A 16,885-nucleotide genomic window follows, 5' to 3' on the forward strand; every position below is an offset into this window, starting at 1 on the left:
GCCATGCATTTCTGTGTGTCTTTGTTCCAACAGTCCAGCTAATGCTAGCATGCACTACCTGCTGCATACAGACTTAGCTGAACAATCCCACCACAAACATAGCCGCACAGAAAGTGATCCAGCTGACAACCTCCTCCTGACACCTGCTGTTTCCAAATGGACATTCACCAGGACTAAATGTCAGTGGAATTGAAGGACATGAAAGCGTCAGATGTTTTCTGACTGAAAGCACTAATGGAGTGAAATGGTCCAAGAGAGGAAATGTCAGTGAAGTTGTCCAAATGTGCTGATATTTCAGTGCACAGGAATGACAGCTTCCTATTACAGTGTTGCTGCCTTTTTCCCTTCTAGACCTGGTAATCCTAAAGAAGATTGAAAAAGATTTGAGGTTTTATGTGTGAATGTATCAAAACGATTGAGAATCTTACAAATTAAATGTTATGACTATAACTTATGTACCCTGAAGCAAAGGAATAAGGTACAACACAATACCAGCAATTTACACCAGCATTTCACATCACAGTTAAAACTATAATATTTAACACTAGACCTATGTTATATATTGTGTTGAGTTGTGTACTAACATTATGTTACTAACACTGTTCAAATACAGAGTAATCTGTGATTTTATTCGGAAGCGTTTCACTGGTCGTCTGTCAATAGTGTCATGTCCCCTTTGCACATGCATCAGCATTGTGGTCTATACTACTATAATACTCTTTTTACAATTTTTTTTTTAGATCATGGTAATTTTCAAATATATATTTTAACTGAATGAAGGATTTAAGTCATCAGAAGTTATCAGAAATACAAGCTGAGGTAACATTAGCGCAGATTGGCCCCCTAGGACGTTCTTCTAACGGCGTCAGATAAACACTAATTTTTGACGTGAAACTGCTTTATTCAGTGTTTTTACTGGTTTTAATGATTGTTTTGGAGAGTAGGAGACCTCTGTGGGTAATTCCACTCCCTGTAGAAACCTTGTGCGCGATGAACATTGAAGGAATCCTAACTGGGTGAATCTGACTGCAGTGGTGGGGAAGACAACAACTCCCATCATCCCACGCAACTTCACATCATCAAACTTCATTACTGTAGCAGCAGAAATTACATACTGCATGTTTTAATAAAACTACCTGTTCCAAGAAGATCAAGTTAAGACAATATGAAGATGAAGATTAAGAAGAAAGTGAAGAAGAGCAGATTGGTTGAGCTTCTAAATCAAAGATGTATTGTGAAACTCTTTGCAATGGTCAGTTCACTTGAATCCAGTTTGAATTTCTGCTGTCTGCTCCCACATCAGGGTTTGTTTACAGGAACTGTACTGCTGACGGCTGGTCAGAAATGTATCCACCCTACGAGGAGGCCTGTGCATTCAGTGATGACAGCGAGCCTGAATCTGAGGTATAAAGACATGTTGTTGTAATCATGCCAATCAGTTAAGCTTATTCATATTGTTTCTGTTTCCTCTCCACTCTCCCCCCGCGCTGCTTCATTTTCAGTTTAGACTTGTTTGTAGGTTTTGGTCTTCATAATTTTTTCCATGAGAGCCACACCGACAGGACACAGTCAATAGCAGCAGAGACACTTTTACTGCAACACATCAAAGACCATGCAATTTTGGGTGTGTGATTTGGAAATGGTACTCCAGGTTACTTTGCTTGAAAAAGGAACGGGTTTGGTTTCATATTAAACACAAAGGACCGCATGAATGTAGGACAAATAAAAAACATCCTCTTTCCATTTTTCTTGAAATTTTCTATGGTCATTGTGTTTGGCTTGTATCTGTCTTGTTTTACTCTGACTAACTGGTTTGCAACTTTGTTTGATTAGAATCCATTGATCCATTTTCAGTTTTCATACACAAAATTTTTAATAGCATGAGACCATAGCCAACTAACTTCTGCACAAGTGAGCAGTTCAGTCGCAATATTTAAAAACTAGAGTTGAGCGAGTACTGAGCTGAAGTACCTGTACAGATAATGCTCTTTTTACAAGTATCATCTGGATAAAATGTGTCAATATCTATCTCATATTTGTAGCAACTTGTTATTTAAAAAACCTTCTGTAAGTAGTTCTCTTCTCTTGTGTTTCTATTAATTTTCTTATAATTATACTAACGTCTGAGCAACCCATATCAATTTCAGGCTTAAATTAATGTCTCTCACCCGCTTCCAGTCTGAGCACCATCAGAGCCCACTCTGAGTACAGTTACGAATACAGTTGTAGGTTTAAGTTAATTGAAAAGATACAGATAATGGCGAACTTCCTCATCCTTAGAAAGAAAAAAAGGTAATTAAGTAGTTACAGTGTAATCTTTAGTACTAATGGTGTAACAATACAGTACGTACCAGTACATATATGTAGGTACTGTCGAACCAGATGTGAAGTTATGGAATAAGGGGGTAATAGAGAACTTACATAGTATTTTTTAACCACTGGGTACATATTCTGTTATTACAGGGTATGTATGACCTACTTAGTCAGATGCTGCAAAGCTCCAGTTGATCAGTTGATCAGCTGGATGGTCTGGTACTTGGAATAGGTCCCCAGTAATTAAATAATGAGTACAGTATCATATATCTCCAAATTTCCCACAGCCGTCCAGATTATTACTAAGTAGGTCATACAGACCCGGTAATAACAGAATACGTTCCCAGTAGTCAAAAAATAACTACATCATAAGTTCTGTTTCTGAAAAAAAAAAAACCTGAATATACATAGAATGATTGGATGCCTACAGTCTGCAGCATGTACAATCTAATTGTCTTTCACAAGCCCACTATTTATTGAGCCATCCAGCAGCACTTTAGCTGTTGTGGTGCTCCACAAGGCTGCCAAAACTGGCAACACTGCACTATTGAGTTAAAGTAGGTGTGAGCAGGTTTTGACAGGCCCATGTTTGTAGGCCGTACTACCATCTTGTGTATGATTTGTGTAGCTGTTTTGAGTATATTAGAAAGTATGTGTATTGGCTGAATTACGATATGATTATTAGCTGCCATGTGAGCCGCCAATTAAAGCTTGGTGAGCAGTGCAATTATTAACATTGGTTTAGTGCAAAGCCAACATGCATTTGTAATACTTTTGTTCCAAGAATAAATGTAATAATAATAATAATAACAACCTGTAGTTATATCAATCCCAGTCAGATCCAGTTCCATCTAGCCATTTCCCATACATACATGTGACCACTCTCTGTTTCTCTCTCCAGACGAGTTACCTCTCCACATTCAGACAGGTTTACACTGTGGGCTATGCCACCTCGCTCATCTCCCTCATTACGGCCATTGTGGTGTTCACAGCCTTCAGGTAAGACCAGGACAGCACACACTGTCCCAGATACACACACAAACAGAGGGCAATGAAGGACAAGAACTAGGATGCTTACTCAGCCAACATTTATGGAGTAAAGAGCCTAGACTGGGGTCAAAAGTTGACAATTGTGTGCAAATGAGGGTGAAATTCACCTGGAGGCTCTGTAGAGATTTGCTGACAAAATTACAATGAAAAAGTGATGCAGCAGTGGGACAGGAAGTTTACTCTTTACCTGAAGGGGATGAATGTCTGTGAACAAAAATGTCCCTTGCCCCAAGATTATAGATACAAAAAAAAGTATCTATAAAGTACTGTTGGGCAAAGTCACATAAACTGTTGGAGGAAGGCATAGGATGCTTCTTTACTTGATGTTTTCTAACTGAAAGGCAGTGTTTTTCATGTATGTTGTTGTCCTTTCCATCTGTTTTTGCTTCTTTCAGAAAGTTCCGCTGCACCAGAAACTACATCCACATCAACCTGTTCTCCTCCTTCGTCCTGAGAGCCAGCGCCGTTTTCATCAAAGACACTGTGCTGTTTGCTGATGAAACCCTGGACCACTGCTCCGTGTCCACGGTGAGCGTGCCAATTATTCAATAACATTCCCATCATGAGGCAGATTCCCACATCTGCCGTGTGATTGAGTTAACTATGTACAGAGACAGGAAAGAGGGGGAGACACGTGGCAAACTGATGAATGGCACCTGTCTTTTCTTAGCAAATTCCTTTCATTAGTTGACAAGATTGATGAATTCTTAAATGCAGTTTAAACACATAAAAAACTGCAAAATTGTTTTATTTTTTGAAGTTGTGGAGGAAGTGTTGACAAAGTGAAATTATGAACTTTTCCCCCAATCTATAATTAGATACACTAGATTGTTGTAGTGACTTTTTTGTCCTTTGTGTTTGTGTAGAGGCAGGGCCATCCTTTCAGCCTGTAGTATTTTCCTCTTTGTTTGTTCTAAATCAATGTTGACTCTTTTTAAAAATTGTGTTCAATATTTCAGTATTTCAGTCATTATTGCCTTTGCACTGCCATGGTCCTTCCTCATCAAACAGGTTCAAAAGGTTTCCATGTTCCATGATTTCTGTCTTCTGTGCATTGATCTGAGTCACTGATGATACATATGTATTATATGTTTGTAATCCATAATCAAAAGAGTCTTACACACAATGTGGTGAAAATTGCTTTTTGTGTGAAACCACAAAAAAACAAACAATAATAGACTCAATCAATAATCAGCCAACCAATCCCCCCAGGATGTCTGTAAGAGTGGTCTGACATTGAATGAAGAATACACATGCAATAATTGCCTGAACATTGAAGGCTTTGCTTTTTAAATCAGAAGCAAGATGACTAAACTTCCCTGAAGGACCAGAGATCCTAATGGAAACAGTGAATCAAAATGACAAAAACAAAGAATAAGCTTTATATGACTCAAGTCACAAATATAACAGTAACAGTATATTTTCTTCTGAGGACTTGCACAAAAAAGATGTCAAATTGAAACAAACCATTTGGGCTCTTGTAAAACAGAATTTGTTTGGATAAAAAGATCCAGAGTCATTGAGGAAATGCTTTACGAGTTGCAAGCTTGTCAAAAACTTTTTTCTTTCCTTCTACAGATACATCTTAGCACATCCCAGAACCCAATCTTCTCAAGTCATAAACTAGAAACACAAACTCTTCATATGCTCACATTTGTGCTGCAATGGCTGCAGTGATGAAGGGCGAAGCATATTCATAGACACATGAGGAAATATAAAGACAAAGACCATATGTGTAATATCATTGCTGTCCACCATGAATCCCCAAATTTGGTGGTTTTGTTTAATCTTTCTGTTATGCGTTGAGAAAATCCTCCTACATCTTAAACTAAATTAACCATTTAAAGCCCCTACAAGGAACTATACGTGGCGTTTCTATCGCCTCATTTAATTGATTTCTAGGGGAATGTGACCTAATCTGACCCGCTGGCAGGCATTAAAAATACCAATATAGAAAAAGCCAGTTGTGTTTGCTTATGTAGGTCATATAGAGGCATTAGTATTAAACTGTGACATAACCAGTTAAAAAAACAACTTGTAGTACATTTAAAAACAAATAGGAATACACAAATACACAACTTTCACGTAACTATAAGTATAATGCCATTTCAAGATATAAACAAAAATAAACAACCTCCAACAGCAAGTGAGATAATAAATAAAATCCAAATTTTGGGGCTGTGGGTTTACTTTTATACTGTTTACTGTTCATAACAGAATGGAATATGAAAAGGGTGTGTTAGATAATATATTATTATAGGACAGGAAAACTTTAATCTCTACTTGTCTAGACTTCTTTGACACATGAGAAAAAGTTCTTAATGAGTCATCTGGACCTTACTGCTGTACTTCCTCAACCAAAACTGTGCGTGTTAATTCAGCATTAAATAACTCTGATTTGTTGTGTTCCTCTCTAGACGGCGTGCAAGTCAGCCGTGGCTTTCTTCCAGTTCAGCATCCTGGCCAATTACTTTTGGTTGCTGGTGGAGGGCATGTATCTGCAGACCCTGCTGGCCCTGACCTTCGTCTCTCAGAGGAAATACTTCTGGTGGTACATCTTGATTGGATGGGGTGAGTAGGGATGCCTGAAAAGGTCATCTGAGGATGGCAAGCCCATGACAGACTGACAATCAAGTGATGGTTGGATATATAATATTCATAACACATACAAACGCCTGATAAAACCATCCCAGCGTGGAAGTTACCTAAGGAACAAAACATGTGACATATGATCAGCTCTCAATAAATTACATATATGTGGAATGGAGTCATGGTTATCGATGATAGGAGTTCAATTGCAAGACAATGGGCAATTTTTGTTGTATTGCTATCGAGAAGCTTCATCAGGGATGCAGAGGGGGAAACATTAACTTTCATACGGTGTGTTCAGCACCTGACTGAACTCAAACTCATCAGAAACTCTGGTTCGTTCTGTTATTTTCCTCCAGTCTCTCCTTTTTTCCACTTTCATGTCTGTAAGTTTATAAAGTAGTTTCGTAAGGACCCTGGATATCGACTTGCACAGATGCATCTTTTCGTCAATTTTGTGTCGCCCCGCATCTAAACACATTTTTCCACTGACTTTGTACACAGTTATGCAACCTCAAAAATTGTATTCGCATTCTGTGATATGAAATACAAAGTTAAGAAACTTAAAGCGGCTTAATGGATTTACAATGTGAGAAGCTTAAATCCAAGGACAATGAATGAATGTTTATGCATTAAGAGAGTTTTATAAGGGATGTAACAATACACTCAACTTATGATTTAATTCACAATACTGGGTGCACAATATTTTATCATGATGTAATGGTGATGTGTGATGATTTTAGTTTATGTGTTAGATGTTTAGTGTCTTTTAGAGGCTGTCCATCTACTGTACGTGTTTTATTCTCATTGGATAACTGACAAAGATTCAGCCTTTTTGTATGGCGATGTTCAGGAGGTACGCTGCAGAACTGCTGATTTGACATTATTTCCATGCACAATAACACACAGAGGCGAAGCAGCCTATGATACATAAAAAACCTTGCACATCAATTGTGTTTTTCCATTCACTGTTACATGCCACATTTCTCTCTTTTGGGGGAGCTAAGACCCCCTGACTGCCCTGCAATCCTGTCACTGGTGTATGTGCTGTGGAGCTTGTTTTTTTTTACACACTCTGTAAACACTATATGACAAACACTGTGTGCTGTCAGCTTGTGTTGCAGTTGTTTTTTCACTTTGCTTCTTTGTTACTTGAGCATCTGGTTGGCTGGTTATTTGTGACAGCACATTCATCCTAATAATAACAAAAACCCATAATAATATTCTATCCAACACAGCAGTCCTTTGTGAGACAGAGAGCTAGTGATTCAGCTGGTAATTTTTGATCCCATTCATTTGGGGTGTTGCATTACAGTGCAATGGTTTGTAAGGTTCTCCTGTTATTATGCACACCCTTTGTTATTGCACAATATATTCACATTTGGGTTGGAAATCTACAGTAAATCCAGACAATAATTCAGTCCCAAAAACGTGGCAACATTTTATTTACACAATAGCAGTGCCTGAGCTGCTATTGCAGCTGAACGTGCCCTTGTTTTTCCTGTGTTTTCTCCCTTATCTTTTGCCTCCCTGAGCTCTCTGCGGATGTTTTAAGAGTTTTCCCTCTGTGTGATCGTGTGTTGCTCAGTCAACTGTTCCGTTATCCTCCCTTTCTTATCCCATTGTCTTTTTTGGTTTCTTGTTTGCCGTGTATTTTCCTGTTTAAGTCTGTACTCTCAAGTGCTTGTAGTGAAGTTCCACAGCCTTTGTCTGTATCATTTCAGTACTGTTACCAGAATGTTTCAGTGCAATTGAGCAAGTACAGGCTTAGAAGACACCCAACAGTTCTGTTTAGTACAGCAGTAAAGGTGCAACAGCAGCATACCTGTTATGATGTTGTGGACACAGATTGTGAAATTTTCCTGAAACTTTTAGCCAACAGAACCTACAATTGATGAAACAACATTTCTGGAGAGCATGTTGGGCCTTTTGTAGTCAGAGTCAAAAAGACTTTGTAATAGAGTATTTTTAATAGGAGCTAGAAGGACCTAATGGCAGAATGCGGTGAAGAATGACAGCAGGACTGATGCTCAAATCAAGTCTCAGCAGTCTCGTTAAGGAATAGTTGGTGCTGCAGCATTCAGGCAGACATGATCATTCAATTTTGGAGGATTTGTAGTTTTTAGTGCAGTTATTGGACAAGCCACACTGTACAATAAAATGGTTTTAATTAAATCACCAGACAACATACTGTAGGTCAAAATGAGGAGGACGATGGAGGGAGAAGTTCGAAAAAGCTACCCTCTGCCTCTGTCCATCAATCCGTGTTGAAGATAAATAGATTCTGCAAGACTGGGGTTCTTCTAAATCTAAGTCTTGGTGCAGTCTTCATGTCACAGGTTTGTAGAAATTCCACAGGAAACTAATTGTATCCTCCTTTAGAAAGAAGACTGAACAATAGGTTTGCTGAACCAGTTATATTTTTGGTCTGGGAGACGGTGAAGGGAGTGGTGTCTTCCTTGTCTCCCCCTTTGCTCTGGGGGTTACAGTCAGTTGGAAACTATTGAAAGGATTGCCATGAAATTTTGTCATCCTCTACCTTTTATCTTGCACCTTCTAGGTTTATCAAGGAATTGTGGAAATGTATTAATCATTATACAACAGAAGCTTGTAGAACAAAATTAAAGTTTGCAGTTCCTTCATGCTACACACACACAAAAAGATTATTTAATTCAGCTTAGCATTAACATACTGTATATATTAACAAACAAACAGTGTGGCTTATGCTTGTTAGCATTGTCATTGTGCTGATGTTGGCATTCAATTATTTATTCAAAGCACTGCTGTTTGGAAGTACAGCCTTACAGAGCCGCTATTACTGTAGACTCTCTTGTTTTCATGCAGGGTTTAGATATCCCCTCCTGTACTGATGAAGAGAGATGATGAAGGGTTGGAATATGGGTTGGATGTTTGGAATATCTTCCTTTTGTCTTATAATATTACTTTCAAATAACATTAGCAATGCCTAATCTAAATTGTACACAAATTTGACTGTCTCTCTTCAATAATTTAATTTAGAATACATGACATATACTCCATTCAACCACATCAAAACACATTCAAACCTGATTCAAATATTAAACTATGCACTTCTTGCTAAGGAACTTATCTCTGACCCGAGGATCTATGTTTTTACAACCTGACAAGGAACCAAGGGAACCTCTCATGTGTCTTATCAGGTTCTTTCTGGTTTGTATTATCTTGCCTCCTGCTTTTTAGTGTGTGTCTGATTATTCTTATAGCATGGAGATGCAAGAGGGAGACAGATAAGTCTGATATACTCAGTAAGCACAATGTTTTATATGCCTGATAATATTTTCATGAAAAATGCAGTTTGATTTGAGTGTTGTTCAGACTAATTTTACTTGACAGTAACACAAAGCATTAATAATTCATCTCTGCTCTTATGTTTCAGGGCTCCCATCAACAGTTCTTATACTTTGGGTGTTGACCAGATTCTTCTTTGATAACAAAGGGTACGAAATATTACATGATACGCAGCAAAGCAGCTTACGTTTTCTCAATATTTCACTGCACTGTAGGCTAATCATTTTCAACTTGAAAATCATTTTAATGCCTAATTTAATTTTTTTCATTTTTTAATTGCAGTTGCTGGGATGACACGGACAAAGTTGGTATTTGGTGGATTATTAAAGGACCAATAACAGCCTCGCTACTGGTGAGTGAAGAGCAGCGACACTGTACCACTAACTGTTCACTAAGCCCCGCCCCCTTTAGTTACAGTTACTACATCTGTCAAAATGGTTGATTTACTATCAAAATTCATAGTTCATTTTGAAACGAAGGGTACTTCTTTTCACTTGACTGTCACTTGGTTGAGTTTCCATCATTTGTTTTTTATGTGCATTTTGGCATGTGCCTTAACGTCCACTGTGGAGACGAAAAATAGCAGCAGACTAAAACGTCAGATCTGTCTGGAGCGATGAGGAGACTGTAACTTTCCTCAAAATAATATGTAAAACAAATGCCATAATTTTTCCTTTTAAGGTTTGACTGGTGCTCTATTAATTATGTAATCTCATTGCACGCTCCCTTCTTCTGGTAATGTATTAGGGACCCCACAGATGTATGACTTTACTGCTTTCATGGTAGCTTAACTCCCAGTGGCTCCCACGCTACTTAAACACTGCTGGCTGACTTTATTAGTTTTAGTTGCCTAGCTAATTAACCTAACACTACCTCCACCAGTTGAAAACACCATCATTGCAGCTTTGCAGACAAACACACTGTTTAATCTATTCCTTACACTTGTTTTTGGGTCTGGAAAGGCTAAATAAAAGGACACACCCCTCTAAACACTTGCAGAATATTGCTCTTAATACAGTCAGTCTAATACACACCACATCAACATGTGGAGGAATACAAATCAAATAATTTCTGTTCGGGGGAGGATTTAGCCAATGGTCAATCAGTTTCTGTTTAATCCTTAAATGTCAATGAATTTAACATATAAATCAAAGTTTTCTCTTTTGAGCTTTGTGGGAATTTAGTGGGTTTAAATTGATCTTTTTGTATTAAAGTAGTATGTTTTTTATTTATCTTACTGTGTGGATTTTGTCATTTGGTGTGCATGTATTTCTACCAGGTCAACATAGTCATCTTCATCAACGTGATCCGGATTCTGGTTCAAAAGCTTAAATCTTCAGCTATGGCCGGAAACAATGACACAGGACATTTTATGTAAGTCACAACTTTTTTAAAACAACTGGACCATGACCTTAAAGTTGTTCTTGTACAAACAACAGTTCCTTCAGAGGCACTTGCGTCAGGGAATTTAACCTTCTAAATTGTTACATGGTTAGTTTTGGTGGAAAAGTCACTGTTCTTTGAGGAAGCTTTGCAAATATATTAATGTTATAGTTCGGTAAACTCAGCAATAACAAAAGCTTCAACACAATAGAAATGTAAAAACAGTTTGGGGAGACTAAGGGAGCTGCAGCAGCGAACGGTGAGTGCAAGAGTGTAGATCAGCAGAGCGACTAGTGAGAAGTGTCAGGCTATAAAAGCTGCCTTGTGCAACTCATAATGAGATTGGATGTTACCTCCCAGCAGGTAACCAAACAGCTGATGAATAAACCACTGATTGTGTCGGATGAAAGAAGCAGCTGATGCCAGTAAGCTAATGCAGGCATGACTTCAGAGCTCTTCCTGAAACTAACAAACTGCTTCAGATTTGATGCTCATTTTAGTTCAATTTCAGTTCTCTGGCATTTAAATATTTAGGAAGTTTGAGGATTTTAATGCCTGACCTGTTAAGAAATTATGAGGAATGAATGATTTATCACAGAGGGTTAAAGAATTCAACTGTTATGTGGGGAGTTTTACGGTATTTTGGTATTACGTAATGCCACGTACTAGTTTTATGATATACATATGAGATTAAAAAGTCATTTTAATAATATGTAAAGTTTGTGTTTGTTACTGTTGAAAAGTTTAGAAAAGTCTTAATGGCTTCTTTCTACTATGAAGCAATTGTTCAGTGCTGAGGTAAAACCGCTGAGTGAGAAATTTTAAGATGTTGGAAATGGTTCTGGTATGTTGTTGGTACAGTTTCTTTGGAGAATTTACTACAGGGGAAGGAGAGTGAATTGATGAAATCCCTTGATAAAATGCTGAACTGCTGTGTCTATGAATCTACTCTGGGAGCCCAGAAATCCTGCTTTACTGGAGTAAATCCCTCATTCCGTTTGACATTTTGGTCGGTGCAGATTCCAGCTCAGCTGAATTAATTTAGAATGAGCGCAGCACATAAAAATAGCACCGGATACCAGAAATAGACGTCTCCTCTATCGCCGTGCGACAGGATTGTTCCACCAGCTCAATGCATGTTACTCACTTTCAAAAGCTTCATCTCTTTCTTACAAACTTCAATCTGCTTCAGGCAGCTCTGTGACGTTAACACAAAAGCACAAATCTCAGGTGTGACAAAAGACAAACACAATCCTATTATGGGCTTGAAAATAATCTGATGGGTTTTTTTTCTTTTCTTAATCTTTAATCTTTCAGCAGCCATGGCAGTGATGTTATTTCTGATCAGAGTGATTATTTAGTTTTTTAGAATATTTAGATTACTTAAATCTGACATAACGATCAAAGAACAAGACCATGTGCAGACATCTCTTTTGGGATTTAAACTGCTGTCTATTGCAGTGGTTCCCAACTTCGGGGTCGGGTTCCCCACTAGGGGTTGCCAAAGCTTCATTGGGGGGGTTGCAAGGCCTTCTGGAGTTTAAGGCGTGCTGGAAAACTTAAAATATATATAACTAAAAATATACACAGTTCGCCTATATCTCAGCGTTTGGTTCACTTCTGTGAAGAAAAGTCAAGTGTAAGGTAGATTGTCTAATTGAACAATGACCAAGCATCAGGAACAAGAAAACACTGAACTTATCAAAAAAAGAAGCCAATTAAGAATAAAATAAAATCACTCCTTTTACACAAACTACTTAATTACTGAGATCCATTAAATACTAAATTATAGAAAAAGGACCCCTTTTCTTTAAGTAGAAACGATGGGAACTCCTGGTTTATTGATCTGTGATAGAATATAAATTAAATATGTTTTGATTCAGCTGTGATCTAGATCATTAGATATGTGCCCAGATAGTTTATCATCACTGTGACATGAAGTAATAAACAACAACAAAAAAGGAAGATAAAAAGCTAAGCTAGTTAGTTGTGATTTTGTGATTTTTGTGGGATGTATTAAAGAGGTGGAGGTTTTGTTTTCTGAACCACATGACTTGTAATGTAATGTAATATCACCAAAATAAAACAACATTTATATGATATTTAGACATCAGTGATTTGAGCTAAGCTTTGAGCACAATGCATCTGGGTTTTGTATTTTGACATTTGAATCTATTCACTGATTGGCTTGAGGACAGAGTTGTTTTAAAGGTCAGTTTGTTTAATAAAGATCTGATATCAGCAACATCCGGTCTACCTCTGATGAAACTTGGCTGAATGATGCATTCTGCCTTTGTATCCTGGCATTTAGAAACTAAAACACTGATAAGACCGACACTGATAAAGCTGAATATTTCAAACTTGAAAGGCCATCATTACTACTAGCTTACATTTTCTGATTACTTTGTTGTTGAGATGATACATTTCTTTAAAGCTCCTGAAAACTTGTAATATGAAATATTAATAAGCAACAATCAAAGTCAGAGTAAAAAGAAACATCCTCTGTTATTATTTCTCAAGAGTTTAACACTGAGGATTATGTGTTTGAGCAGTTTGATTCAAAGTTGCTAAATCCTGATTAAAGTATGTGGCATCACATTTTTTAAACCGAGCCCCACACACTTTAAAATACAAAAGAAGAGCACCGATTTTAAAAAAAAAAAGAGAAAAAAAGACAAATCTCTCATGTGTAACCACCCTACTGTTTTATGTCTAGCAAATGTTCATGTAGGACCCATCTCTCAGAGTGAGAAGCTGATTAAGAAAATGTGTTTTCAGGTCCTTTATACGGATTAGCACAAGGTTGTGCCTTTACGTTACCTGGACTGATGTTCAGTCTTTCTTCTTTCTTTTATTCCTCTATTATTTGTTTCCCTCAGGAGGCTGGCTAAATCCACCCTGTTCCTTATCCCTCTGTTTGGGATGCACTACACAGTATTTGCCTTCCTGCCTGAGAACACTGGAGTGGCAGCCAGATTGTACATCGAGCTGGGACTGGGATCCTTTCAGGTATTGAACAACAAAGAGGGAGCAGAACAAAAAGGACAGATTTAAAAAACTATATTGAGATATCACTAAAAGCGACCAAAGGTGAACTGCTTATAGAAGAATGCTCTCAATAGGCCTTTTCACAGAAGACATTTTGATTTAGTAGGAAAAGCACGGGTGTAACTACTAACATTACCGATGGATCTGTTCTATCTAAGTGTCTCAGTAAGACATGACAGTGAGCCAGCATGCAAAATGTCTTCCATGGAAAGGGCCTAGTGGGATTCAAATCCTTTTGGGGGAAATTGTATGTCTTTATTCAAGATTTTACAGTGGCGATATGACGGAAGATAAAGGGAGGAAGTGACAGGGAAAGACCAAACCTTGACCAGGGATGTTCCAGCTTATGGTCTGTACCTTAAACCTAAATCTACTGTAAAAAAATATTTCAAACAGCCTTTTAAGCTGGCAATACTTATGTCTTAATACAATTTGAATAAAAGAAAGGTCATATGTTGGTCACTGCATGTCGAGTGAAGGGATGAAGGTCTTTTAACCCTTTCATGCATGAACTATGACAACCTCATGAACCTGTTCATATATACACACATAAATATACATAGACATAAAGATGTTAACGGTTACTTCACATAATTGAACTAACAAAATATGTTTTTTGTTACAAAAAGTTACATTTCATAACATAAATCAACTAATTTACAACCTAAAAAGTTACTGCAGATGAAGATTATTCAAGAACACAGTCAGAGTCAGAGTAATAGCATGAATCACTGGCTAGTTGAAATATAGCCAGCAAAGCATGATGTCCAATATAGTGAACAGATGATTAATCTTAATTTTCTCCTAACATGATACAAATACTTTTTTAATAATTGTATTACTTCTAAGTTGTTACTTGATGTTATGAAATTTTAAGGCCTGGTTAGATATTCTTGAACTGCTCAGCATTTCTAGCCTTCTGTCGACCATCTTGGAATCAGAAATTTGTGTTGCACTGGCCAGTGGGTGGCAGTGTATGGGATCACGCGCTCCACTGTGGTGGCTGATTCACAACTATACCATCAAAACCTGCATATACGAGAAAACTGCTTTTGAATAGTTGTCCACTGTAGTGAGCACTATGTGTGAATGTTAAGTGTGGATTGACTAATTTAAAGCTGTAGGTAACTATACAAAAATACATTTTTGTCACATTTGCTGGAACTTTCACTAAATCCTAACTGTAGTACATGAGAGACATAATCTGTGAAAAAAACAGCTTGAATCCACCGCTTCTGAACGAAAACAACAAACCAGAAAGACAGTTAATTCTTGAGTCTCTTTCTCAGGCGACTCAACAATCAACTATCTTCAAGCCACCAAATCACACTGTTGTTGTTTGACAACCTGGGACAATCAACTATCTTTCCTAGAACTCATTGGTTGTTTTTGTTGAGACATGGGGGACTCTTGCAAATGCTATAGGAGCACTAGGAGGAGCCAGAGAAACCTGATTTTTTTCACATATTATCCGTCTCATGTACCATGTATTTTTATTAAAGTTATCTACTGCAGCTTTAATTGGAATGTGCATATACGATTGTAGAATTATGTTTTAAAAGTCACCATGTCTCTTGTGTTGCAGGGTTTTGTTGTGGCACTGCTTTACTGTTTCATGAATGGCGAGGTAAGTGAATGGATTCCTGAACTGTACGCGCGTGGCGTACAGTACGTGACTTTATCAAAAGCAATTTCTGTATCCCGTACAGCTCTGCATGCATGTGCTTGTCTGCAGGTCCAAACAGAGCTGCGGAGGTGGCTGTGGAAGTGTCACAATCAAAATCATCTCACCCCAGCTAAGCAAAGTATTACCCAGATCACAATTCGAGCCCGCGGAGGGCTCGGGAGGCCTCCTTCTAGCGGCAACATCTCTTCAGTATGACTTTAAGAGACCGTCCATGAGAGAAAAGTTGTTGTGAGAATGTCAAACAAAGTATCAGAGGCAGTCCTCAAAGCTCAGCCTGCTGATGACATTAATTCAACAACCCCTCTGACAGAAGGCGGCCATAATGAACGCTGGTGAGTGATTGAGGAAATGATGTGCCAGGATGCATTATATCAGTGTCAACAGCCGCTACGACCCTGACAGCACACGTTTCTGAGCTTAATCAGTGCGGCCCGCCTTCTATAATTGTTGCAACCAAAAAATACTATAAAGTAAAAGAACACTGGTGCTTGATTTCTAAGTCATGGTGACATTGGAAAGATGAGACCACAGTGGAGACAGAGCTCACCATGAGCTCGTAGAAGGATGATCTCACATGGTTGTGTGTACAGTTTGGACTGCACGAGCACAAAAATTAGCAAATGTTGAGGGATTATGTAGACACAGCTGAGGAAACAGTGGATGTTTAAACTTGGCTAAATTGTGTGAAACAAGCTTGACTTGTTTAAACGTTTTGTGCTGCACTGAACAGAAGCAGTTGGAAATATATGCAGGACTGATCTGGACTGAATGTGCTAATGGATTCCTGTGTAGCAAATTCCCCTGCTGTTTGACAGAATTTTTCAATCATGAAGATCCAGAAGGGCCTATAAGCGAATGTATTAAATGTTGTGTGTTTGCTTGTGTGTGTGTGTGAGGCTGCCACATATTGGTACGTCATTTCTTGAAGGACTTCTTATTTTGAGGAATCGTCTGCTTTGATGAGCCATCTTTGAAAACACATTTGTGAAAATGTATACACTTGTATTTTCTTCATCTGTCAGTTTTCATGTTGTTATCAGATGTGATGATCCTAATTTCTTGGCACATTTGTTGCACTATATGGAGATACCAAATTGATCGATATGTGTCAATGCGACACGGCGCCAAGCATTTAAATGGTAAAATGGCATCAAAATGGTACTGTATGACTGACACAGTGGTAGTGTCTGAAGATACACTATGTGTTTATATCCGATGTTTTTAAAGCTCAACATTTCACCCATATACAAGTTGCCCAGATTTTGATTATGGAGGAAAAGTCAGATCTGTGCTTTTTTTTGTTATTTATTTTTTTATAGACCATAAATAACGCATTGTAGGAACTGAACCATTAAGCACTTTGACTGTCATATTATGATTTAATGTTGCACTTTATAATGCATTGGATAAACTGTATTTTCATTGTTGTTGGGCCTGTGTAGGGAAAAGGCACAGTAATAAATGTGGTTTGAGAGGTATTAACTGCAT

The 16,885-nt window shown here is 37.9% G+C and overlaps 1 protein-coding gene across 3 annotated transcripts in view; it reads left to right on the forward strand.

Moving 5' to 3' along the window:
- LOC127364085 (pituitary adenylate cyclase-activating polypeptide type I receptor) overlaps positions 1–16,875 on the forward strand; it is a 31,965-nt gene extending 15,090 nt beyond the window's left edge. For 2 of the 3 annotated variants that reach the window (XM_051401241.1, XM_051401261.1), the window contains 9 exons: positions 1,304–1,404; positions 3,215–3,312; positions 3,759–3,891; positions 5,781–5,934; positions 9,368–9,428; positions 9,562–9,631; positions 10,559–10,653; positions 13,542–13,671; positions 15,296–16,875. In XM_051401241.1, coding sequence (XP_051257201.1) covers positions 1,304–1,404; positions 3,215–3,312; positions 3,759–3,891; positions 5,781–5,934; positions 9,368–9,428; positions 9,562–9,631; positions 10,559–10,653; positions 13,542–13,671; positions 15,296–15,592 — 1,139 coding nt within the window. In that variant the 3' untranslated portion in view covers positions 15,593–16,875. The remainder of the gene's footprint in view (positions 1–1,303; positions 1,405–3,214; positions 3,313–3,758; positions 3,892–5,780; positions 5,935–9,367; positions 9,429–9,561; positions 9,632–10,558; positions 10,654–13,541; positions 13,672–15,295) is intronic. The other variant, XM_051401251.1, reaches the window with a different exon arrangement.
- The last annotated feature ends 10 nt before the right edge of the window (positions 16,876–16,885 follow it).

The sequence above is a fragment of the Dicentrarchus labrax genome, unplaced genomic scaffold (assembly GCF_905237075.1).
Source record: "Dicentrarchus labrax unplaced genomic scaffold, dlabrax2021, whole genome shotgun sequence".
NCBI classification, from domain to species: domain Eukaryota; kingdom Metazoa; phylum Chordata; class Actinopteri; family Moronidae; genus Dicentrarchus; species Dicentrarchus labrax.